This window comes from Schistocerca americana, chromosome 6, assembly GCF_021461395.2.
Source record: "Schistocerca americana isolate TAMUIC-IGC-003095 chromosome 6, iqSchAmer2.1, whole genome shotgun sequence".
NCBI lineage: Eukaryota > Metazoa > Arthropoda > Insecta > Orthoptera > Acrididae > Schistocerca > Schistocerca americana.
In genome coordinates, this window is record NC_060124.1 from 398414640 (window position 1) to 398441218 (window position 26579).

At 45.6% G+C, this 26579-nt stretch overlaps 1 protein-coding gene across 1 annotated transcript in view; it reads right to left on the reverse strand.

Moving 5' to 3' along the window:
• Positions 1-26579, reverse strand: part of LOC124620169 (tetraspanin-5) — a gene marked incomplete at its 5' end in the record, with an annotated part of 109376 nt that overhangs the window by 52853 nt on the left and 29944 nt on the right. The window contains 4 exons of the mRNA XM_047146839.1: positions 7757-7885; positions 12603-12701; positions 14038-14112; positions 24781-24854. Coding sequence (XP_047002795.1) covers positions 7757-7885; positions 12603-12701; positions 14038-14112; positions 24781-24854 — 377 coding nt within the window. The remainder of the gene's footprint in view (positions 1-7756; positions 7886-12602; positions 12702-14037; positions 14113-24780; positions 24855-26579) is intronic.

Sequence of the window (26579 nt, forward strand, 5' to 3'; positions counted from 1 at the left end):
ATCAACGTGCCATTCAAACCGATGCGGCAGCCGCCGCTTCACCGCTACCGCAGCCACAACATGCAGTTGCACCGCCTTTTAGGCCCTACGACCCAGACGTGGAATCGTGGACCGAGTGGTCCCGCCAGTTTGGATTTCATTTCGCCGCCTACAGAATTCAAGGTAACGAGCGGCAGCCTCATTTATTGTCGTGTGTAGGGGTGCAAACGTACCGTGTGATAGTGAAATTGTTTCCCCGACGCGACGTAGCAACTCTGTCCTACGAAGAAATTTTGTCGGCATTGGACGCCTATTTCAAAGAAACAGTTAATGTAGTTGCAAAAAGGTATACGTTCTTTCGTACAAAACGTACGGCCGGTCAAACTAATAGGGAGTGGGTTGCAACTTTGCAAGGCCTTACTAGGGATTGTGCGTTTGAATGTGACTGTGACCTTCCTTATTCAGATACTATGGTGCGTGATGCAATAGCACAGAACGTTTCTGATGTTCGTATACGGGAGCAAATTTTGAAACTCGTTAATCCTTCCCTTCAACAAGTGATAGACATATTGGATAGGCAAGACACACTTGACTGTGCTCAGGACTCATTTGCAACTTCGACAGCCGTGTGTAACATTAACCGGCCCGGTAAACTGCCCTCGCACACGTCCCCACAGCTGCCGCCACGCTCTAAACCAGGTGTGCCGCGCCAGCCGACACCCCCGGGATGTCGCGCCAGCCCACAACTGCAGTGAAATCATGCCCGCGGTGTGCTACTAGACATTCGCGTGAGAATTGCCCGTCCCGCAAAGCTATTTGCTTTTTCTGTAATAAGAAAGGACATGTCCAAAGTGTTTGCCAGAAAAAGCTCAGATCAGACACTCTTAATCATTCCAGGCCCTTTGCTTCGCGCCGGAATCGAACCCAGAATACTCAGGCTCGTGGACCTTCGCCCATGGACATTCATGTAGTTAATTCCACTTCGTCCCGTGCCACTTTCTCTAACAGTGACTGTGTTCGTCCCACACAACGTGTGCGTCGACGTCGCCGGAAATCACGTAAATTAGCGAGTGATGCTGTACCTGTATCAGTTCAAATTGCACGAGACAGTCGCTCTTGTCGTCAGCAGGACAATAAACTTTTTGTAGATTTGGACTTTAATGGCAAGGTCATTCCATTCCAGCTCGATACCGGAGCTGCTGTTTCATTGCTCAATCACGACACGTACAAACAACTGGGCAAACCTCCATTGCGTGCCGCAAATGTTCAGCTCAGTACATATTCAGGACAGAACATTCCTGTGTTAGGACAGTGCAGCCTTCTTGCAACATACAAGGGACAAACAAAGCTTGTGTCATTTTACGTTCTTCGTTCTTCTACTGCAGTGAACTTGTTTGGTTTAGATTTATTTCAATTGTTTAACATGTCTATAGTAAATCAGGTCCTATCAGTGAATCAGATAGTGTTTCTCGTCTGTGTGAAGAATTTGCAGACATTTTTGCACCGGGGCTTGGTTGCGCTAAAAACTATGAAGCACATTTGGAACTGAAAGTAAACGCGCAACCGAAATTTTTCAGAGCGCGCAATGTTCCTCACGCATTGCGTGATGAGGTCGCAAGAACATTACACGATTTAGAATCACAAGGTGTAATTGAACGTGTGCAAGCTTCTCTCTGGGCCTCACCCTTAGTAATTTTGCCAAAACCTTCCGGAAAACTGAGACTTTGTGTGGACTTCAAGGCAACAGTGAATCCACAACTAGTGACTGCAACTTTTCCCTTACCCCGCCCGGAAGATCTTTTTGATAAACTGTGCCCGGGTAAATACTTTTCCAAGTTGGACTTAGCAGATGCGTACTTGCAAATCCCAGTGGACGCCGAATCCCAGCGCGTCTTGGTGGTTAACACGCATCTTGGTTTGTACCGCTTCAGAAGACTGCCATTCGGGTGTGCATTCGCCCCTGCATTGTTTCAGCAATATTTACAAACTGTTTGTGCGTCGGTCCCTACTGCTGCGAACTATCTGGACGATATTGTGATCTCCGGAAAGACAGCCGACGAGCATTTAGCACACCTACGAACATTATTTCAGGTCTTGCGACAAAATGGTCTTCGCTTGCGGAAGGACAAATGTGTGTTTTTTGCTCGGGACTTGCCGTATTTGGGACATGTCATCAATGCCCAAGGCATACATCCGAGTCCAGAGCACCTCCGTGCCATACAAGATTTGCCTTCACCCCGGAATGTGAAGCAGCTACAGAGTGTGTTGGGTAAAATTAACTATTATCATCGCTTTCTGCGCAATGCCTCTTCCATTTCAGCTCTGCTTCATAGCTTACGCCGTACAGGTGTTCCGTTCGTCTGGACGACGGAATGCGAATGCGCCTTTCGCCAGTTGAAATCGGCGTTGCTTTCTAATACTTGCCTTACGCCATTCGATCCCCAGAAACCCCTTCTGTTGATGGTAGATGCATCGGATTTCGGGATCGGTGCTGTGCTTGCGCACAAAGTTGGCTCGCATGATCGCCCTATTGCCTTTGCGTCAAAATTGCTCTCGTCTGCGCAACGACATTACTCACAGATAGAGAAAGAAGCTTTGGCTCTCGTGTTTGGTGTTACTAAGTTTCATGATTTCTTGTATGGTCGTCACTTTACCATCATCACAGACCACAAACCTTTGACATCGCTTTTTCATCCGAACAAGCCTGTACCTCCACGTACGGCGCAAAAATTCATTCGCTGGTCTATTTTCCTCTCGCAGTACCGCTACGATATCTTGTATCGGTCCACTGCTAAGCACGGAAACGCCGATGCGTTGTCCCGTTTGCCTGTTGCTGAGGATAAAGCATTCGATTCTTCCGAACTTGCTTGCATGTTCATTGATTCGGAAACCGATGAAGTGGTCGAATCGTTTCCGATTGATTTTCGTCGTGTAGCTACAGCCACAGCTGCTGACCCTGTCCTTGTTACCGTTTTGCATTTTGTTGCTACGCAATGGCCTTTGTCAAAGTCTCGGATCGAGGATCCGTTGGTTCGCAGATTTTTTGCTCATAGGGAGAGACTTTTTGTACGACGTGGTGTTTTTTTGTTGCGTTCTGATAATGATCAGTCCAGAGTCGTGGTCCCATGTTCGTTACAGTCCTCTGTCTTACGGCTTCTTCACCAAGGACATTGGGGTATAGTGCGAACGAAACAACTTGCTCGTCAGCACTGTACTTGGTGCGGAATCGATGCTGCGATTACGAATATGTGTTCTTCTTGCATGGCGTGTGCCGAACAACAATCCGCACCGCCGCGGAAAGTCTTTGCATGGCCAAAAGCCACTTCCCCTTGGCAGCGCTTGCACATCGATTTTGCTGGTCCATTCTGGAATGCTCGATGGTTGGTTCTGGTAGATGCCTTCAGTAATTTTCCTTTTGTTGTCCGGATGTCTTCCACGACGTCCTCTGCCACCATCCAAGCGTTGTCTGCTATCTTTTGCATTGAAGGTCTTCCGCAGACTATTGTTTCCGACAATGGCCCACAATTCATGTCCGCAGAATTTCAGTCGTTCTGCCAGGCCAATGGTATTCAACATCTGACATCCGCGCCGTTTTCGCCTCAGTCAAACAGTGCCGCTGAACGATTGGTCCGGACTTTCAAGTCACAGATGTTGAAGTTGAAAGAGTCGCATTCTCGGGAGGACGCGTTGTTGCTCTTTTTGTCCTCGTATCGCTCTCAGCCCCGAGATGGTCGCTCGCCGGCTGAGTTGCTCCACGGTCGTCCTCATCGAACCTTGATGTCTTTGCTGCATCCGCCGCATCAGGTTCCTGTGCAGCGGCAGACTCCTGCTTTTGCTCCAGGCGACGTTGTATTTTATCGCAACTATCGAGGTTCACGGCGTTGGCTCGCAGGGCGCATTCTTCGCTGCCTCGGCCGCGCGATGTATTTGGTTTTGGGGGCCTCTGGTGAGGTGCGTCGGAATCTCAATCAGCTGCGCCTCTGTCGTCGCACGGGTTCTGCCGCTCCCCGTCTGCTTTCAGCGTCGGTGCCGTCCTGTCAGCGCCCTGGGGACCCATCTACTGGCTCGCCTCATCCCCAGGTGTTACCGACGATGCTTTCCATTTTGCCCCATGGCGACGCGCCACCGCAGCCGCCGCCGCCGCCGCCTGTTCTCCCGCCGGCGCCGCCCGCATTCGACGCTTCGCTGCAGCCGCCAAGCGCCTCCCTGGGTCACGCGCCGCCGATCGCTTCCCGGGACCAGCTGTCCTCCGCCATGGACCTCTTGCCCGCTCCGGACCACATGGCGTCTTCGCGCGTCGGGTACCCCGACGCAATGGACGTCGACCCTTCGGCCCCTCCTGTCTCTTTACGGGCGCATACACCGCATGTTGACGTGCACCCTGGACTAGGTTTTCAGGCGTTTCCTAGCTCCCCTCGGACCGAATGGCCGGGTGCGGGTGGCACAGCCTCGCCTGTTGTTAGGCTCCCCACCTCATCGCATACGTCAACATGGGGTCCTCCCCACGGCGGGCGGAAGCCTTATCACACGACCGTTCGCCGATTTGCGGGGGAGGAATGTGGTGTCACCGCCAGACACCACACTTGCTAGGTGGTAGCTTAAATCGGCCGCGGTCCATTTAGTACATGTCGGACTCGCGTGTCGCCACTGTGTGATCGCAGACCGAGCGCCACCACAAGGCAGGTCTCGAGATACGGGATAGCACTCGGCCCAGTTGTACGACGACTTTGCTAGCGACTACACTGACGAAGCCTTTCTCTCATTTGCCGAGAGACAGTTAGAATAGCCTTCAGCTAAGTCCATGGCTACGACCTAGCAAGGCGCCATTAGCCTTACATAGTTTGATAGTTATCGTATGAAATGTCTCATCCAGAATGCTGTAAACAGCAAGGATAAATAAAAGATAAGTATTCGAGGAGCTGCATACTTTTCTTATGAGAATTCACTACTTATCCTGTTCCAGAATTCACGCCAGTCGGCGTGTATGTACGCGTGCCTTTCTTTCGGCTCCCTTCTCAGTGTGGCGTAGCTAGCTTGTTACGCCACAACACAAATGTATACAGACGCGTTCACTTATTTTCTTATTAAGTAAAGATTTATTCTATAAAGCGCTAAACCTAGGAATAGCTGACTGATTAATGATGTTCAACCTCCGAGTCGTCTATTTTCTGCCGGCCATACCCAAAAGGGTCAACGGCCTTGCCGCAGTGGTAACACCGGTTCTCGTTAGATCACCTAAGCTAAGCGCTGTCGGACTGGGCTAGCGGTACGATGGGTGACCATCCGGTCTGCCGAGCGCTGGTGGCAAGCAGGATGCACTTAGCCATTGTGAGGCAAACTAAGGAGCTACTTGATAGAGAAGTAGCGGCTCCAGTCTCGCAAACTGACATACGAACGGGAGAGCGGTGTGCTGGCCACATTCCCCTTCATATCCGCATCCAGTGACGTCTGTGGCCTGAGGATGACACGGCGCCTGGTCGGTACCGTTGGGCGTTCGTGGCCTGTTCGGGCGGAGTTCTAGTTCTACGACCAACAGAGTTGGGTTGTCTGGGGGAAGAGACCAGACAGCGAGGTCATCGGTCTCATCGGATTAGGGAAGGACAGGGAAGGAAGTCAGCCGTGCGCTTACAAAGGAACCATCCCGGCATTTGCCTGGAGCGATTTAGGGAAATCACGGAATACCTAAATCAGGATGGCCGGACGCGGGATTGAACCTACGCCCAACAGAGATACTATTCTCAATGTGCAGTATCATTCGATGAGAGAGGCTTGTCCTCTGCTTGTTAAATCCAAATTATTTATTGTCGAGTAAGAAAATTATGTAGTGCTGGAGATTCAGTTGATCCTAAGACTTATCGAGCAATTGCACCACTGACTCATTTAATCTAAAAATGGAACTGATCACTCAGTTGTTATCGAAGTTAAAACGATGTACCAACGAATATTTTAATAGCGACTTTGAATTCCATCTTGTATGAGAATTAAGTCTAGTGAATATATCCTTAGGTGAACAAGTAACCGGCTATACAAAATATGTATGTAATCTGTACATATCGTATAGAGCCACACATGTCGTTTAGTTCTTGTATGTTTGAGATAGGCTTTGCTGTGTCTCGGGATTTGCTATATTCATTGTATATTATTTACAAAATATCTACTAAGGTTCTAAGAATACACTATCTGTGCACATGTTTCGTATGAGGGGCAGTCGAATGAAAATCGAACACTGCCACAACAGAACCATGGGATGGTTCCATTCAAAAGTAATCACCATAAACACTAACACATTTAACCCAGTCGTAGACGACATGATAAATTACTGTTTCGTAGAAGTGTTCGGCTGCTGACGGATCCACAATTGCACCCACTATTCTAATCTCACCTAATGTCACACAGAAACCGACGTCCACGTTTTGCACGAAGGATGCTACAGTGTCTCCCAACCAAATCCCTGAAGTGTAGGTTTCGTCCAATTGGCAGTGTGGAGGGCGGACATTGTCAGGCAACAGGATGATTCTGCGCGACACAGTTCCTGGGCATTTTGACTTAGTGGCAGTCTGCAATTTCTGCAGAGTATCTCGATAGCACAGCGCACTAACTGTGGTTCCACGCTTGCTGAACTCTACGAGCAGCGCGCCATTGCAGTCGGAGAAGGTCATCATGACCCCCGATATGTGTGAACAGCTTTGGATTTCTGTTGCTGGGGAGATGTGAGATGTTTCCGCTGTTGGCGTCGCCGTTTGCCTTCGGGCTCGAAATGCTGTTACCACGTAACCTTCTTCGCCTGCAGGGTCCCTCTGCCTGTTGAGTTCTTCGAACGTGGAACCGTAATCAGTGCGGCGTGCTACAAAGACACTTTGTAAAAACTGAGAGGCGCTAGGAAGTCGAAACGCCCAGGAACGCTGTCGAACGAAATCACTTTGCTGCACGATAACGGGTTGGGTTGTTTTGGGGGAGGAGACCAGACAGCGGAGTCATCGGTCTCATCGGATTAGGAAAGGAAGTCGGCCGTGCCCTTTCGAAGGAACCATCCCGGCATTTGCCTGGAGTGACTTAGGGAAATCACGGAACACCTAAATCAGGATGGCCGGACACGGGATTGAACCGTCGTCCTCCCGAATGCGAGTCCAGTGTACTAGCCACTGTGCCACCTCACTTAGTGCACGAAAACGCCGTCCCCCCCAACGGCCAATTGGACGCTTCAACGGTTTGGTTCAGAAACAATGAACATCCTCTGCACAGCCCTGATCGTTCACCGTGTGATTTTCAGATTTTTGGCGACCTGAAGAAAGACAGGCGTGGACGTCGATTTCAGGGTGAGTGCTGTTGTGTATCCATCAGCGGTCAACGGTGTCCTACGAAAAAGGAATTGATTGTCTCGCCTCACAGTGGGATAAATGTCTTAGCGTGTGTGGTGATTACTTTTGAATGACAACATTTCATGTTCCCGTTGTAGTCGGTATTCGGTCACTGTCCCTAATGGAAGATTTGTCTTGTGATTCTGTTGTTAAGAAATTGTGGATTCTCATAAGAAACATGTAGGCCTCCACAACCCACAGTCACTTCCACTCTTCCCCCTGTGCTGCTGCCAATCCTGCCGTGGCACTATTTTAGACAGAACAAATTCATTTAAGTTTACGAAGGGTAAGGAGAGACGTTTATTCCCGTTTAGCTAGGTTCTCCGGACTATTCAGCTGTGCGAACAACGATCATAATATATCTTTAAACCGCCAAAAGGTGAATGAGCTGAGCGTCCACTGGGTGGGTGGGTACTTACGTTGGGTTTCCGCTTGCAGCAGGAGAAAGGCACGCCGCACGCCTCCCTGCTGCCGACCTCGCGCGAGGAGCAGTTGAAGTAGTTGTTGCGGTCCCAGTCCTTGGGGCCCTCGATGCCGCAGCACTGCAGCTGCAACACACACGGCCCACACACTCAGGGCAGCACGGACGCTGGACAACAACCGCTGGAACGCCTCAGATTAGCAGCCCGGCAACGGAAGACATTCAGCGTCCACTTGAATTAATGTATCATTGCATGTGCATCAATTACCATCCTTTTGCTCGCTTTCGGAAAACAAAAAATGCGTGAGCGGTCATTTCCCAAATGCTGTCGAATCCTTTCCTGTCCACGATTTCGAAATGCCAACATTTGAGCAGGAGAAACATTTCCAAGATTGGTTCTACAGCATACAAAAGTGTATCAGTTTTAAAGACGATAATTCTGGGAAGTAATAAAACGAACAGTACTAAAAAAGTTATAACTTTTTTGTAAAAACTTAAAATCAATGTGGTTACTCACTATCAACGTTTTCTGCTCTTTTAATGGCGTTGCATTTTCCGGCCATGGGAACCTTTGTATACAACGTCTTCCCGAAGCATTGTCCCTTCCTACTTATCTTTTCTTATTTTCTTTGCTCTTTTCCCACATCTACACGTGGCCCGTCTGTTAATCTGGCTTTTGCATGTTAGTAGTATAGGGTGGCCAGATTCCCTTTCTGTCGCCATCTCTGCCTATGTGCGAGCGCACGTTGAAAATTATTGCCTCTGAATTTCTATACGAAAACTTCTAAAGCTTTTTAAACAAAACAAATGTCGTTAACATTCTATACCTTTAATCTTCATATCTACACATTTTTAGCCCACTGTTACCAGAGATCTTCGAATTTTAGCGTGTAACATACCATTCTGCAACGTAACTAAAATGTAAAATCACAAGCCTTGAGTCGTCTAAATTTGCAGTTGCAATGATGACCTGTCCGCAGCTCGTGGTCGTGCGGTAGCGTTCTCCCTTCCCGCGCCCGGGTTCCCGGGTTCGATTCCCGGCGGGGTCAGGGATTTTCTCTGCCTCGTGATGACTGGGTGTTGTGTGATGTCCTTAGGTTAGTTAGGTTTAAGTAGTTCTAAGTTCTAGGGGACTGATGACCATAGATGTTAAGTCCCATAGTGCTCAGAGACATTTTAACCATTTTGCAATGATGACCGAAGCAATCGCTGTCTTAAAAGAAGTCTATGGATACCGTGACTGTATGCTGACCCCTATTTCGATTGTACAACAGGTGGGATTCCTCCTACAAGTCGGTCAGATGGCCTGAAGATGGCGTAGTGTAACGCTAAAAGCCAAAATAAAACTGGAAATTTAAACGACTGAAGGTGTTGCGATCTGCATTTTATATTGAACAACCGGGGTCCCACAACCATCCTGTTTAAAGATAAACTTAATGTCGGTGCGTGAGAAACAGCTTGCAGTAATCAAGTTTCGAATTCGCAAAGTTTCTCCACGCGTGGAGCACCGTCTCCTCCTGCATGACAATGTCACATCACACACGATTGCTGTGACATCTACAGCAGTCCTTCGTCTTAGATTCACTGCCATCGCTCATCTTTCATACAGTCCCAACATTTCCCCGTCCAATTTTCATCTGTTCCCAGAATTTAAAGAAAACTTGGAGGCATTCACTTTGGTGGTGATAAAGCGGTGCACAGAGAGGTGAGCTTTTCGCTCCGTCAGTGAAATCAAACATTCTACAGAGACGATACGAACAACCTGGACTCTCGTTGGGAGAAATGTGTCCGCCACCAGTGTGATTACGTTGAGAAATAAATGTGTTGACTTGAACAATAAAAATGTAGAATGTTAATAACGTGTTTTTTATTTAAAAAGCTTTATTACTTTTCACATAAAAATTTCGGAGGCATTACCTTCTAACACGCCCTTCTATGTCATCGTAAGAAACACCAAATAAGCATACCCCTGGAGGCACATAAGCATTTTCCTTCTACCGCTAAAAAAAGACTTTCCCCTCTAGGGCACCCGCAAGGCATTAGATGTAGTTTAGCTTGTAGCGAATGCATTAGATGTAGTTTAGCTTGTAGCGAAATTCGAGAAGATAGTTCCTGTGAGTCATAGTGCGATCCACGAACGATGGCAGTTCTCGCATGTCGAGGCACGGACGGGAATTGCATTGGTGACGATTCCAAGCGACAGTTGCGGTACAGGCATACAGGTGCCTTCTGCATGAAGAAAGCGTATATCCTATAAATTATGTCTCTCCATTACTTGTGCAGAATTTATCACTTACCACCATAATCAGCGATAACAACTCGCGACAAATGGAATCGAAATTCACTAAACAGCTCGCTCCGATCACGTTTAACGGTCGCATTAGCTACGGCATTCACAGCAGGGCGCTCAGAACATACTGAACGCTCATTAGCTGTCGGAGCATCCGCGACGTAGGTGCGCAGAACAAGCCTAAACTCGACCTCCATCGTTCGCGACTCCACCTATAGTATGGGTAAAGGATAGGTTAGGATGACAACCAGAATAAATGAATTATTGACCGCTTTTAACGATCCCCTTCCCTCCCCCATTCCCCCAGGTCTAGATGATACACTTGCTGAACAGAGATCAGAGAAAATTTGGGTCTGATTTTAATTACCCCACTCATGCAATTACACTTCGTAGTGATTTCAGTCTACCGTCAACATGAGATTTTCAGTCTCCAGTGGAGTGTGCGCTGATACGAAACTTTCGGGCAGATTAAAACTGTGTGCTGGACCGAGAATCCAATTCGAGACCTTTGCCCTTCGCGGGCAAGTGCTCTTCCTACTGAGCTACCCAAACACTATTCACTACCCGTACTAAGAGCTGTACTGGCGGAAGTAAATCATTTTTCCCTTTGTAGATGGGCGCCAACAATATATTTTCACCTTCGAAGGAGAAAGTTGGTGACTGAAATTTCATGACGAAATCCTGCCGCAACGAAGAACGCCTGTTTTAATGATTGCCACCTTAATTCGCGTATCACATCCGTGGTACTCTCTCCTCTATTTCGCGATAATACAAAACGAATTGCTCTTTTTGAACTTTTTCGGTGTCCTCCGTCAATACTATCTGATGCAAATCCCACACTGCACTCGAATACTCCAGAAGAGGACAGATAAGTTTAGTCTAGACAGTGTCTTTAGTAGACCTGTTGCATTTTCCAAGTGTTCTGTCAACAAATCTCAGTCTTTGGTTCGCTTTCCCCACATAGTTATCTATGAGCTCATTAGAATTTAATTCGAATTTCAGTTATTTGTAATTTTAATATCTAAGTGTTCAGTAGAATCCACAGTCTTTACCTCTATGTAATTTATCGATGACGATGAAGTCCCAAACTCCTTCACAGAGCGTAGGGAAACGATGCGGGAGACCCGCACCGCCGTACTAGGCAAGGTCCTAGTGGAGGTGGTTTGCCATTGCCTTCCTCCGTTCGTAATGGGGATGAATGATGATAATGAAAACTACACAACAACACCCAGTCATCTCGAGGCAAGGAAGAATACATTATGCTCACCTACTGAAAATACTGTATCTAATCAGTTACTTTATATATTAAATTTTTGAAAAAAATATATTTGTTTCTAATTATTTTTTCTACCATGTTACGTAAATGTTCAAAATTTTTCAGATAAACGTATCCAAAACATATAAGTCTCAGGAGTAGATGTCACGAAGTATTCATTTCTTACATCTTTTATGTGGCGGGCATAAAGTAGTTAGTACAGTTACTGAAAGTGCGTTGATACTGCTGGGAGAGTGCTAAAAGACATTTTCAAGTTCTGAGCCTTACTTACACATCACTACGTCTTTAAAAAGTATGTTGTAGATGTAAGCCAAGAACAAACGATGAAATTTTTTTTTTACTTTTTAGGCCGTGAATAAAGTACCTTCCTCCGGTAGTACGCGAACTGGAAAGTACGTTGGTACTGCTGAGGTTAATTTATTCCCGTTGTCCAGTATAGTCTCAGCGCACACTAACTTACAGGAACTTTCCACTTCAAGGCAAACTACTTCGGACAGCAATAAAAACTCCACCACCAACTGTATGCTTCCTGGTTAGGTCCTTTGTAAAAATTTCGGCTGAGCTTATTTCCGGCTCAGCCAGCTTTCCGTAGCTATAACGATTTGAACTTCACTCCTTTCTATTGGCGATTGGAGCTCTGGTTCTTTCCTAACGCATCTGAGACAATTTACAACTAAAACACTGATTGTTGCTAGGTCTACCCTCGTCCAGTGTTTGCCCAGCACCCTTTTAGACTGACGCAGTTTCTGTCGTTTCCTGAGACGCTCTGACCTCCATTCTCCTTTCAAGTAGGTCTACGTTCTATGCATAATTATGAGCCACATGCATTTGTGTATCGTTTAAAAATACATTAACACACGAATCGCAGCGCGTCAGTAAGCTGAGGCTTGAAATTCTTAGTGCCGTACTGAGTCTGGTAACGCAATGAACACGTCATGTAATTAACCATTTTTGTTTCTAGTGCGCAATAACAAGTCTCATACTCACTATTGTGCAATATCAAAACAGAAAATAATGAAAGTGCTCACTGGAGTATTCCAAATGGATGCTTCAAAGCACGGCGCTATACAATGACTTCGTGGAATTCTTTAGTGTGGAGTACTAACTACGCACAGAAAATGTGTAAGCGCTCCGCCAATAGGAGACACAAAATTTTCTGTTTATGTTAAATGTGTTTCAGTAAATTACAAGCAAAAAAAAAACCAGCAGATCACTACTGTGTCTACCTAGCGGCTTGCAGCGCGCTGATTAATGGGCGTCCGTAGTTTGTCTACTCACCCAGTCCTCCTGTATCCAGTCTATCAGGTTTTGTTGGTCCGGGTCCTCCCGATAGTGGATTATGAAAGCCTGGAAACCCTCCGTGGCTTGGTTTTTTATCTGCAAAAACGAACGCAAACAATGAGAAAGACAGAAATAAGGCTCTATGAAACAAAGGCTTAGTTTAAAAGTGACACTGCAGCCCTGAAATTGGAAGAATGATATGTTGAATAACTATGGTAAACAGTTTGATTTTCTTGCAGGTTAATCCGTGTAAACTCTAACAAAACCTTCACAGATTTTCTGTAGTAATAATGTCATCGCCCGACAATGTTTCAACAAGCCTCATACCCGTTTCTTCCTTCGCTTTGCTGTTAACAATGTACTGGTAGCAGCTTACGCAGATAACATTTTAACGACGAATGGAGGATCTGAATAGAGTTGGGGATAGACTAGAGAAAGTACTGTAATAAGACTAAAATAACGTATAAGCATCATAACAACAGTTATGTTATGTGGGCTGCATAGCTACAGGCGAAAATTCTCACCAGGCCCTCGTACGTGGCGGTAGATACTGTTTTCTGGGCATCTTTATATGCTCACTGTGTGCTCAGAACTGAAAAGAAAGATGTGACGCGATCGACAGGCGTATTACAGACACTGAACAACAAATCTGAGCAAGGCTTCATCGGATTTCGCAGTTTTTTTTTTTTTTCCATTTCGCTATCGATCGCAACTTTCTTTTCAAAAAGCCCTCGTAAATAAGTCATTGGGACATCTGCCTCCTCATGGAATCAAACCCAATACAAATTAAACCACATCTAATAAAATTCTTTTTCAGCGTTCTTAAAGAAATAAAAATCGTAATAAGTAGGGAGTTCAGAAGGCATGAGACAATAAGCTCAGGTTTAAAAAATCTTTTCAGTTAACGACAAGACAGAAGAGAATAAAATGAAATGGAAGGATCATGTTGATGCAGTGACAGAAAACAGATTGCCAAATCAGATAGTGAATTATGAGCCCACTAGAAAAACACGGATAGGTACACGTCCTAAGAGATGGATGGATGGATAGATGCTAGAGACCGGAACAGGAGATTACACCCGGAAGGAGATGATGATGATGATGAAGTCATTATCAGATGATTACCTCATCACTTATGCCACGAATTAAGTTGAAACAGGTAAGACAGACTGCGAGCGGGTCGCTAACAGTTCAGTGTTTTGGGCGGCCAAGTCTTTCCAGAAATATGTTTCCTGCTTACCAGATGCTGTACGAAGTAACAAATTAAGCCTCTCTTGTGCTCCAATTTCAGAAATATACCTAATAACAAACGAGCAGCAAAGTAGTCTTTCTACGGAAAAAAGAAATTACGCCGCATTAATTTTGCGGAGCAGCCACTTTCGGAAAGGAGCTTTGCGCTGCGCTGCGCTGCGCGGCGCGGCGCGCTACTTACCCAGTCTTTAAAAATGAAGCCTAAGACGCCGGCTGTCATCTCGAGGAGCAGCAGGATGGCGAGGAAGATGGCATACTGAAACACAAAGCGGGCCGGCGCTCAGCAGCTCAGTAAACGAAGGCAGTCTGCCACACAAAAAGTATATTAACAAAACTCACTAATGTGCATAAACAGTTTCGTGAACAAAACCATCAGGATCAGCTTAATATCTATCTATAATATCGTTACAGCTGTTGCCTTCATCTGATCAAAACTTAGAAACCTGTTAGGCACAAAGAGGCTGTAGAGGCTGTGTGCATCCCCTTCCAGTCCCCCAACAAGGAAAAGCCTCCGGCAGTACAGGATATTCAGCATGGGTCCCCCATACAGCAGTCAGATCTAGAAGGTTTTATTCACAAAATACTCACAATCATCGCGGACTCATACATGAAATGTATTTCCTATATTAAAAATACAAACAGTTCTTCATGTATTCCGCAAACACTGTTATTAGTTAATTCAGAAAGTGTACATATGTACACATATACAGTGTGGTGTATCAGTTCCGTCCATACAGTATCCAGCTGTTAACAGGATGTGGCAGGGTGAAAATTCTCCAATTAGGAAGAGGGACGGTTTGGGATGGAATTGCGTAAATAAAAAAAAAAGGTGGGTCCACAATATTCGGTGCTGGCCGGACGCTGTTTTGTCCTATACCGAGGCGCACGAGGAATACGGGCCCCGCAACGAACTGGTGACGTCACACTTGTTGCCTTGCTCGACATAGAGGGTGACCCTTAAGTCCATGGAATACTCCATGGAATAACGTAGGTATGGAGGTAAGAACTGGCACACTTGCTTGAAATCATATGGGATTTTACTGAAATAGAAAAAGATCCGCAAAATGACCAACAGATGGCGCTTCATATGGGTCAAAAACAGTAATTCGCACAACAATTGAGTTTTAGCACAGTATGCTTTTTATAACAAATGCTCAATATTTTCGCCATCACTCATCAACAATACCTGTAGTAAGGATCAATGTTGTGAACAGCACTGTGCAGCGTATCAGTAGGTATGGTGAGAAATTTCCGTCGCATGTTGTCTTTTACCATCCGTAATGAGGTCGCATCGTGGTAGACTTGTGATTTCACATTAACCCCACAACCAATAAGTACACGGATTGAAGTCTGGGGACATTGGACAACGAGCATGACTGACGTGGCGGCTCAGCAGGCGATCCTCAGTAAACGATGTGCGCAATAGGTATTTCACGCGTGTAGCAATATGTGATGGAGCGCCATCCTGCGTAAGTCGTACCCTCCAGCAGGTGTTTATCAGCCATGCTAGGGATGATCTGACTCCCTCTCTCACTACAGCTCATTTCATACAAGATTCTCATGCGGCGTCACTAACATGTTGCTGTACAGCGCCATTTGTTGGCCAGTTTTGTTCTCGTTCTTGGTTTAAATAAAATACCATATCATTTCAGGATAGAATTAGGGAGGAGCTTGTGGAACAACTTGACTAGAACAAGGGATCGGTTGGTAGGACATGTTCTGAGGCATCAAGGGATCACAAATTTAGTATTGGAGGGCAGCGTGAAGGGTAAAAATCGTAGAAGGAGACCAAGAGATGAATATACTAAGCAGATTCAGAAGGATGTAGGCTGTAGTAGGTACTGGGAGATGAAGAAGCTTGCACAGGATAGAGTAGCATGGAGAGCTGCAGCAAACCAGTCTCAGGACTGAAGACCACTTCCAGCACAACAACAACAACAACATCATTTCAGGCATTTTTGTCAGTTTCTACCTCAATATGTACATTATTCCGCGAATTATTACATTTTCAGATGTTAACGTACATTTGAATTGGCCAGTACATCGCAAACGCTCGGCTACGTCCGGGACCAGGCAGGTAATCAGTATATGAATGAAAAGGTACCAGCTCAAGTCGTTAACTGTGTCACGTGTTATTGACAGCCTGACTGTAGTAAACTAGTGACAAATAGTAAGTCCCTTCCGCCGGAGACGAACACTGCACCTCATTAGACCCGTAATGTCACGTGCTGTGACGTACGTCACAGGCCCTCTCGTTGGCCCCGACCTTCCACCAAATGGCGTCATTTTCATACAGCATGGTGGAGACGCGGCCAGCAAACTGCTCTCCCGATAATTTTCAGTTTTCCCGACGTTGTAACAACAACTTCTCATTCAAATAGCTCCTCAATTAGCATCATGAAGCTGAGTCCACCACCATTCACTCCTCCTAACAAGGAAAACTTCCTGCCAGTACCGATAATTAAAAATGGATCCTTCTATGGCAGCTAGACACGTTCAGGTGGATGAAGGGAACAGGGCAATGTGATTTAAGGGCCATATGTAGTGTCAGGCATGGTTTGGTCTAGTGATGAAATGTGCTTTTGTTATTGAACTATTAAGAAATGACAACTGTACAACAACGCTGACACACACGTCAAGAATCATTTCAGGCTTCCGCTTTGGGTCACAAAAACAGTTCCCAAGTGGACATACATCCCCCAAACGTGGATATAAGCAGACTCACAGCTCCGCTCACCAGTTAGTTACTTAGACCGTACCTCAGGCTAGTATCCCAGGACAGTGTTTCAGGACTCATCTACAATCGCCACCAAGAAGAGCCACACTGGACATTATAGAAGTCACTGTTCACTGTGTCTAGGACTATACCACTGCTTAAAGAGATCAGTGCAAGTGAATATTGATCTACATTGCCATGCTCAGTCTTCTACTCCAGTTAAGTACTGCAAAATTCCTATCAATAAATCATTGTAAATTGCTGGTATTCTGTGTTGTCATCTATTTTTGCCAGGTTCAAATAACGCAAGGAGTGCATCTGCGTGACGTCGTCAATAACCACCGATATATCGACAAGTGGACACACTGTCTTTTCCAAGGCAAAACTGCAGCATGTAAGTGCTTTCGAAAGTAACTGGGGAGGGGGGGATAGCATTAACTCTGCTCGTCTGTTTTTTGACAGGGGAGAGAGAGGGAGCAGGATTCCACGCAGAGTTTACTCAGAGCCCACCATTTATAAGATTACTTGCCAATTTCATTTCCACTATTTCCTTACCAAGACTATCAAAGTAGCTGGAAGTACACGTCGTAATTTCTGTGTTGTTATATTATATACGATGATACGGTTTCTCCATAGTCCTGATAGTCAGGCCAATTTATGTTTATGGAAGACTTGTAGGAAAGTGCCTTAGAGATGGCGGCTTTGAAACCAGAGTGTTTCTCAAATATGTAGACGATACTTTTGCTGTTTGGCCTCATGTCAGTGAGGCTTTGAACGATTTTTTACAGTATTTGAATTCCACCCGTCCGAATATTCGTTTCACGATGGAGGTGAAAAAAGAGGCTGCCTTTCCTTTATTGATCTGTTGGTCAACCAGAAGGTTCATGGTACGTTGGGACACGCCTTTTATAGGAAGCCTGCTCACACTGACTTCTGTCTACAAGCTGTCAGTTGTCGCCATCCAACTCAGAGCGAAGAAAAACTTCGTACCTTTGTTCACACGGCCCACGTCATCTCAGATCTGAGAGTTCGTCAGCTGAGTTAGCCCATCTTGAGGTCACATTTCGTCAGAATGGATTTAGTGAAAGAGAGATCACACTGAGCTATCGACCAACGGGTGAGTGATGATAATATCAAGGTAGCACAAAAGTCTACGACCTTTTAACTTACACAAGAGAATTTCCAACAGGATTGGTCGTAATATGCGGAAGTATCACATTAAATGTGTTTTCTGACCACTATCTAAGATTATCGTCCGTTTAGATTCCGCAAAGGGCGATCTTGATTCACGTGAGGTGGATGTCCAACGTACTTCCCGCAGTTGTGTCATGTCACACTTTGGTCATACTATCAGGACTATGGTGGAACGGTGTACTGAGCACAAGCGTCACAGAAGCTCACAACAGTCGAGCAAATCTGCTATTGGAGGATACTGTCTTGGCACCGGTCAGCCTACGGAATACACAAAAGACACGCACAGACTGGAAGCACATCCAACTACTGGCTCGGCTCTGAGCTCTATGGGACTCAACTTCTGAGGTCATTAGTCCCCTAGAACTTAGAACTACTTAAACCTAACCAACCTAAGGACATCACATACATCCATGCGCGAGGCAGGATTCGAACCTGCGACCGTAGCGGTCTCGCGGTTCCAGACTGCAGCGCCTAGAACCGCACGGCCACTTCGGCCGGCATCCAACTATTGGGTTAGTGTTGATAAGGAATCAGTTGAAATTAAATTAACAAGTAACAATGTATTTGTTTCAATTCTGCGTGGAATCCTGCTCTGCCTCTAGTCAAAAAACAAAGAGAAAGAATTAACGCTGCCTCACCCGACTGTTTTTAATTTTCACTACCGGTAACTTCTGATGTGGCTCATCTTTGCTTGTTTGGTGGTGCTAGTGTTTTCATTGTGTGAGTGTGTGTGTGTTTGTTATATTTCCTGAATTGTTCAGAAAACCGAGATTTTAAGCTTGCTGCAGGTGCTGGGTGTGCACCTGTCGAAATACGGACTGCATTCCCGTAAGTTATTTGAACACTGTAGGGGCCTATACGATAATTATGGAAACTTTTCTTCTAGTCTTAGGTAACACTAGTCCTGTAGAAATGTGTCAAGCTCTTTTAAATACCATATAACGGGCAACAGAATTAAATTGTCATTTTTTTTAATCGTCGTATTTTCTTCCCTTGCGACGCACATTTTTGAAGTTTATCTGAAAGGTGCCTACAACCTTTCCCTGAGTAAAAGCGTGGCGCCCTGCGATATCACCCTTGGGCTTGGCGACGCTTCGAACAGCAAGGCGTCGACGCATGGGAGACAAGGCCATAGCCCAGAAGTTCGTGTTAGGTGTAGGGTGGGTTAATGATGTCACATTGACACCAAATTTCGCTAGAATTCTGGCCAGTACCATCATGGACGTGTCGCTCTTTGGGAAAGTCTTCACTCTCTCTCTTACCCATATTTCACTCTTATTTTGTATATTGGAGGTAAGAACTGCGACGCCCAGCGTTGAAATCACGTGATTTTCTTATGGGGGGGGGGGGAGGAAAGGGGGGGCCAGAAAAACACTTCAGGCACACCGCCGCTCAGAATCGCCACGAGAAGGTGTCACCACGTGGCACAAAGGTCGTCAGTGCAGCCACCCCTTCCCTTGGTGCGTCAATTTACGGACATTTCGCGGTCTAAAACCTCAGTATGGAGCGTGTTGCGCAACGGATTGTCGTTCTTGACAACCCATGACACTGCTGACAACCCACAGACGATTAAACACTTCTCTATAGTCATCGCAGGCTGAAATCCCCTAAACGTGATCTCACCCGTTTGGATTGTAGCGCGACCGTTATTATTGCTCCGGTATAAAGGGTGCAACCACTAGGTACCGTTCAAAATCATTCGAAGAAATTTGAACGTGACTAGAAGCAGCAAAGGCATTTACGCTTTCCTAGCCCTCCTGTGACGTATGCATTGGGAGGTTCGTAACTGATATGTGTGAATAAAACGGCAAGGGTCCCTCCAGTTCGGCAACACCCTTGATGTCAACGAAGCACCTTTGTAGGGCGCTTTAAAAATGTGCCTGTTCAGTAACAACCATTCACTGATTCTAGGCGCCTGTGGGATAGTCAACCCCTCCACACCCCTCAGGTGCTACAGCAGCAGTGTAGTGCTAATAGCTGTACGTTGCTGAAATGGTTGCCTGTACTGCAAACGCCTAGGAGTTGGTGAATGCTTGTACCTAAAACAAAATGTCCGAACAGGGCTTCACGGCCCAAAGGTGCCGACCGTGCCTTGTCATCCTCAGCCCTTAGGCTTCACCGGACACGGGTACGGAGGAAATGTTGTCAGCACACCGCTCTCCCGGCTGTTGTCAGTTTTCGTGACTGGCGCTGCTACTTCTCACTGCATCTCAATCAAGTAGCTCCTCAACTGGCCTCACAAGGGCTGAGCGCACCACGCTTGTGAACAGGACACGGAAGACCCATGATGGCTTTGAGCACTATGGGTCTTAACATCTGTGGTCATCAGTCCCCTAGAACTTAGAACTACTTAAACCTAACTAACCTAAGGACATCACACACATCCATGCCCGAGGCAGGATTGGAACCTGCGACCGTAGCGATCACGCGGTTCCAGACTGAAGCGCCTAGAACCGCACGGCCACAACGGCTGGCCAAACCCGACAGCACTTAACTTCGGTGATCCGACGGGCAACGCCGTTAGCTGTTTGTCCCTATATAGGTACATATTTAAACTGTTTAACAAAGGTGCGCAGGAGGAACAAACAAAAGTGTTCCCAAAATGTGGGAGTTTTAGGAGGACCCTTTGACGTTTTATTCACGCATGAGGGCACCCCTTCCCCCTTCCAAAATGATAATGGTACACGAGGACTCGAAACAGGAGGGCTGAAACAGCATAAACACCTCATGGTGCTTCGGATCAAGTTCAAATTCCGTCTAATGGCTTTGAGCAGTCTTTAGTGGTTCCGACCTGTGCACCAGAGAAAAAAATTCACTCGCACTGCACTACAAAAGGGTACGAACACGTTTTCTTACGTTGCAGGCCCACAATGTTCTTAGAGACGTGTTGAATCGTCCAGAGTGTATCAGCAGTGTCAAAATTTACCAAGAAAATCGTTCTGATGTTCACCGAACTGCAGACTGTCGTTTACGACCACGATATGTGCGTAAATAAACTCCTCCAGGGAAGGAGTAGTTTCACTGACGCCCTTTCTGGCACCTCAGGAGGCCTTTTCATGCCGATTGTGAGTGGTGTTATGTGTGAAATGTTTTCTTCAACCACCCATAAGAAAACTACGTGATTTCAACATTTGGCGTCGCGGAGCGGACCGCCATTGCATAGGCGTGAAGGGAAGGGGTAAATGTAGGAAAGAAAACTTGTCATTTCCATCATGTGCCACGTCCACAGTGGCTCTGGGCGGAACTGTCTGGTAAAATGTAGTGACAACATGACATCATTAACCCATCTAACACTACACATGAACTCCTAAACTCTGGCCTTCTTTTCATATGCATCAACATTTTGCTGTTTGAAGCATCGGTTCCTTAACCCAAATAGTCCTTTTTTAGGTAGAAGTAAAATACGAGACAAAGATTGCTTGAAAATTGAAACAGATGGCCTTTGGGTTTCAGTATCAATAACACTGCACCTTGAAGTACCTCACGCTGACATTCCTACTGCCGTGTTGTTCCTGTGTTATTGGCATTACGATAATTTTAACAGAGTTGATTGAATAGTTATCATCACAGAAAATTCGCGTCTAATGTAACCAGCCAAGGAAAGTAATTTAAGGTTTGCGTACCATTATCTTCAACAGCTTACTCAACAAGTATGCTCTTAGCATGACAGGTTATTAGCTGGAGCAAGTGACTTTGAATGCACGTATTTTCAGGCGTTCGTCGCTGATTGCGTGTCCTTTTATGGTCGTTGCTCCACAACGTTGCATCTCCGACCAATCATAATTTCGAAAATTTTGTTGCATTAGACGTCCCAAACTGGCTCAAACCTCATTGCCAGCTTGTTTTTCTCCACCATGTACAATAAAATATTAATTCCAGAGAATTGCATTCCTTCTACCTCGACTACGTCAGCGTTTGCCAGCCGGTTGTTACCTGACAAATGCCTTATGATCAGAAACCAGCTCATAGTAAAAGCAGCTAGAATATTTGCTATTTTTTTGTATTTTTTGTATTTTACCAATCTTAAGAAGATCATGTACCAACAAAGTGCACTTTCTGAGAAACGGGAAAGATCTACTGGACACCAACTCTTGTCCGACTGATAAATTGTTTATCACAACTGATTCACATACACTATTAATGCCATCGCTGAGTGTGGAATCTATGTACGTTAATAGTCCACTGATCAATGTATAGGACTTCTACAAAAATATGGAAACACTGTTATAAATGCATCCTTCAACATAAACGAATGTGCTGGCCACTGTCCACAATACGTTGGAAACGTGGTCAGAAGAGTGTTCTCTGTAGATGTGAGTGTGTTATGTCTGAGCTAAGTGAATTCGAACATGGAAAATAGTTGGAGCTCGTTTGATGGATGCTTCCGTATCCATGGGAACCAAGACATTTGGGTTTCGAGAGGGACAGAATCGAAGATTTATACTGCATACAGGGAAAGCGCAAAAACATCACCCGCTAAGTCACAGCGCGGAAGAAAGTGTGTGTCGAGAGATCGTGACGGACGATCACTGAAGAAAAATACGACGAAAAATGAGACGAAAACTGCAAAAATCACTACAACAAAACAACACGAAGGAAGACCCATAAGCAGGGAATTGCACGGTCAGCTGCAATTCCAAAACCACTCATCAGTCATGCAGATGCCAGTAACAGGACAACGCGGAGTAACGGAAGAAAGTACACTACTGGCATTAAAATTGCTACACCAAGAAGAAATGCATATGATAAACGGGTATTCATTGGACAAATATATTATACTTGAACTGACATGTGATTACATTTTCGCGCAATTTGGGTGCATAGATCCCGAGAAATCAGAACTACCACCTCTGGCCGTAATAACGGCCTTGATACGCCTGGGTATTGAGTCAAACAGAGCTTGGATGGCGTGTACAGCTACAGCTGCCCATGCAGTTTCAACACGATACCACAGTTCATCAAGAGTAGTGACTGGCGTATTGTGACGAGCCAGTTGCTAGGCCACCATTGACCAGACGTTTTCAATAGGTGAGATATCTGGAGAATGTGCTGGCCAGGGCAGCAGTCGAACATTTTCTGTATCCAGAAAGGCCCGTACAGGACCTGCAACAAGCGGTCGTGCATTGTCCTGCTGAAATGCAGGGTTTTGCAGGTATTGAATGAAGAGTAGAGCCACGGATCGCAACACATCTGAAAAGTAACGTCCACTGTTAAAAGTGACCGAGTCGTGTAACCAATGGCACCCCATACCATCACGCCGGGTGATACGCCAATATGGCGATGACGAATACACGCTTCCAACATGCGTTCATCGCGATGTCGCCGAACACGGATTCGACCATCATGATGGTGTAAACAGAAGCTGGATTCATCCGAAAAAATGACGTTTTGCCATTCGCGCACCGAGGTTCGTCGTTGAGTACACCATCGCAGGCGCTCCTGTCTGTGATGCAGCGTCAAGTGTAACCGCAGCCATGGTCTCCGAGCTGATAGTCCATGCTGCTGCAAACGTCGTCGAACTGTTCGTGCAGATGGTTATTGTCTTGCAAACGTCCCCATCTGTTGACTCAGGGATCGAGACGTGGCTGCACGATCAGTTACAGCCATGCGGATAAGATACCTGTCATCTCGACTGCTAGTGATACGAGGCCGTTGGGATCCAGCACTGCGTTCCGTATTACGCTCCTGAACCCACCGATTCCATATTCTACTATCAGTCATTGGATCTCGACCAACGCGAGCAGCAATGTCGCGATACGATAAACCGCAATCGCGTTAGGCTACAATCCGACCTTTATCAAAGTCGGAAACGTGATGGTACGCATTTCTCCTCCTTACATGAGGCATCACAACAACGTTTCACCAGGCAACGCCCGTCAGCTGTTGTTTGTGTACGAGAAACCGGTTGGAAACTTTCCTCATATCAGCACGTTGTATGTGTCGCCACCGGCGCCAACCTTGTGTGAATGCTCTGAAAAGCTAATCATTTGCATATCACAGCATCTTCTTCCTGTCGGTTAAATTTCGCGTCTGTAGCATGTCATCTTCATGGTGTAGCAATTTTAATGGCCAGTAGTGTAATTTGATCGGATGAGTCTTGTTTCACATTGTTTCTAACCTCTGATCAAGTTCACGTCCCGAGAGTGAAACACGGTCGGGGTTCGGTGATGCTCTGGGCAGCCTATCGTAGTAGTCCATGAGCCCCATGCTTACTTTGCAAGTTCACGTTACTGGAAACGATGTTACCATTTTGCCAGATCAGGCCCATCCCATGCCCTTTCCCAATGGTCACGCTGTGTTCCAAGACGATCCTCTTCACACATCTCGCATCGCCCAAGAATGGTTTTGAGAGCACAAGCATGAATTGTCGTATTTCGCCTGGCCACCAGTAACCAGATCTCTTTATTTTTGATCCTTAGTGGACTACTTTGGACATAAGGACGTACGATAGCTATCCACCTCCACCACTGTTACCTAAACTTGCCATTATTTTGCACGAGAAACTGTATGAGATATCTCGAAAACAATACAGGACCTGCATTTTTTCCGGTACGTCTGGAAGCTGTTTAGAATGCCAGCGTGTTTCCTAATCCGTATTAGGCATGGTAACGCATTATGTTTTTGATATTTCGATGTTTTTGACCAACCCCTGTATATAAGTTCTACGTGGTTTTTCGTTACAGCGGCCTAGGAATAATTTTCCTCATTTTAGAATTTTTACATTATTATATTTATGACATTGCTCTGAGCTCCAAACGAAAACGAACTTCAGAGTCTTTATTTGTTCTACATCCTTTAAGGGCATTAGAATCAGTTACTGTGGCGACTCGGATTCACTCACACAGAATTTATTTAAAGATTATATTATCTAATGTATGGTACACCTGCCTTGTATAGTACAGTGCAGTAGACCACAGCACAATAGGTTGTTACTGTGTACGGTATGTAATGCATTGTAACCCTGCCTAGTACAGAACAGTACAATAGAGTACAGCACAATAGGTTGGTACTCACTGCGGAGAGTAGGCAGGTGTTCTCGCGTAGAGCACCGACGCAGCCCGTGAAGCCGATCACGAACGTCGTCGTTCCTGGAACACAACACATACACAATGTACAGGTCTGCTTACGTCCTGCAAATAAATTAAATGTACCACGACTGTTCAATAAGTCTTTGTTTTCTTCCTTCTCCCTCGCCATACACGACGCAACTAAAAATCTCTGAGTACAGGGCACAGACGAAGCCATTCGTCGTTTCGTGGGGACCACAATTTCATCCTAAGCGTCTGCAAACATCATTCGTTTCCTAGTAAGGGTTGAACATCATTTATCAATGATTTCCATGTTAAACACGTCTCTCACAGTCATAGAGCGTTACAGAAGGGAAAACAACCTGTGTTAGAAAACGTGACATTTCTAGCGTCATTAGCCGCCGATGAATCCTTCTTTATTCACAACTGGTTACAGTATTCAGATGATCTTCAGGCAGCGTGAAATTATTTACAACAGACTTCGAGGCAACATAAATAGTATGATGTCAAATAATACAGACGCCACGTTGCATCTCTATCGTCGAAAGTAAAATATATTACACAGTCGACGGTAAAATGTACTAACACTGCAGAAGAAGATGATCTGTGAATTAAGAGCGGTTGAAGTATGGGATTTTTCAAGTACTTAGGAGCTGCACAAAATATGTCCTGTCGTACATACAACCCAAAACCCATAGCTTTTTTCTGTATGTGTTTTTCAATAGAACCGCAGAAGGGGTAAAAGGCTGTCACCTTTTTTAAGGAACCAGAGCTCCATTTGCCTAAAGCGGTGTCGTGACATAAGGACAATCTAAATCTGGATGGCCGGATGGCAACTGCAACATCCGTTATCCCAAACGCGAGTCCTATTTCTCACCACGACGTCACTTCCCTCAGTCTTTGTGTTCTAACAGAGTACATGTAAAGGGAGGCGTTTATGGTGCTCTGCACACCAGGTGACCTGTTTAGGCTCAACGCTCCACTTTATGTTTCTAACATCACCCACTTCTCCTTTTCTTTGCTTCTGATAATCATCATCAACAACAGAAACATGATTCCCCACAAAAGCAACCAACACAGACAAATCTACAGAGGGATAAAGAGAGAGCTGGGACAGTTTGCAGTGTTGAAAAATTTATTCAAGATAGCGGCTATCCCTGGGTGTTCCCCCACCTCCTGTCTGTGAAAGGTGAATGTGACAATGTCGCACTTATGCTATCACCACCCCCACTCCTCCCCCTCCCTCACTTCCACTCCTCTCCCCTACTTCTCCTTCCCACCCTCATTTCGCTCTCCTCCTCTATTTGGGGACTGGTAGGAAAAAGTCTCAGTCTGCTTTGAGTTGCTGGAACGAAAAGAGATACGGCACTGTCTTGAAAATTGTGTTCATTTATTCTTGTGTGTATTATTCAGATGCAAGAATTTACAAATTTTGGTAGGAAAATCGAACTGACAATTATCCTACAGGCTACCCGATTGAAATTCAAATAAACATAACCGCTTAAAATTGGCAGGACAATAGAAAAATGCTCTCGTGAAAAAACGGATCTCATGACATGAAATGGGAAGCAAATTCGAGCAACACATTGTCGATTTATTTAAACAATAATTTAATTAATTAATTAAATTGCTGGGAAATGTGTTTAATTTACGATAAGTTGGTGTTGGAAAGAGTACTTGTAAGCATAGAGCTGAAGACTGTGTCCATAGTCTCCTACACAAGGAATGGAAAGAGATGGTACTGGATGAGTGAAGGGGGAATACTTTGCAGCAAATAATGGTGAT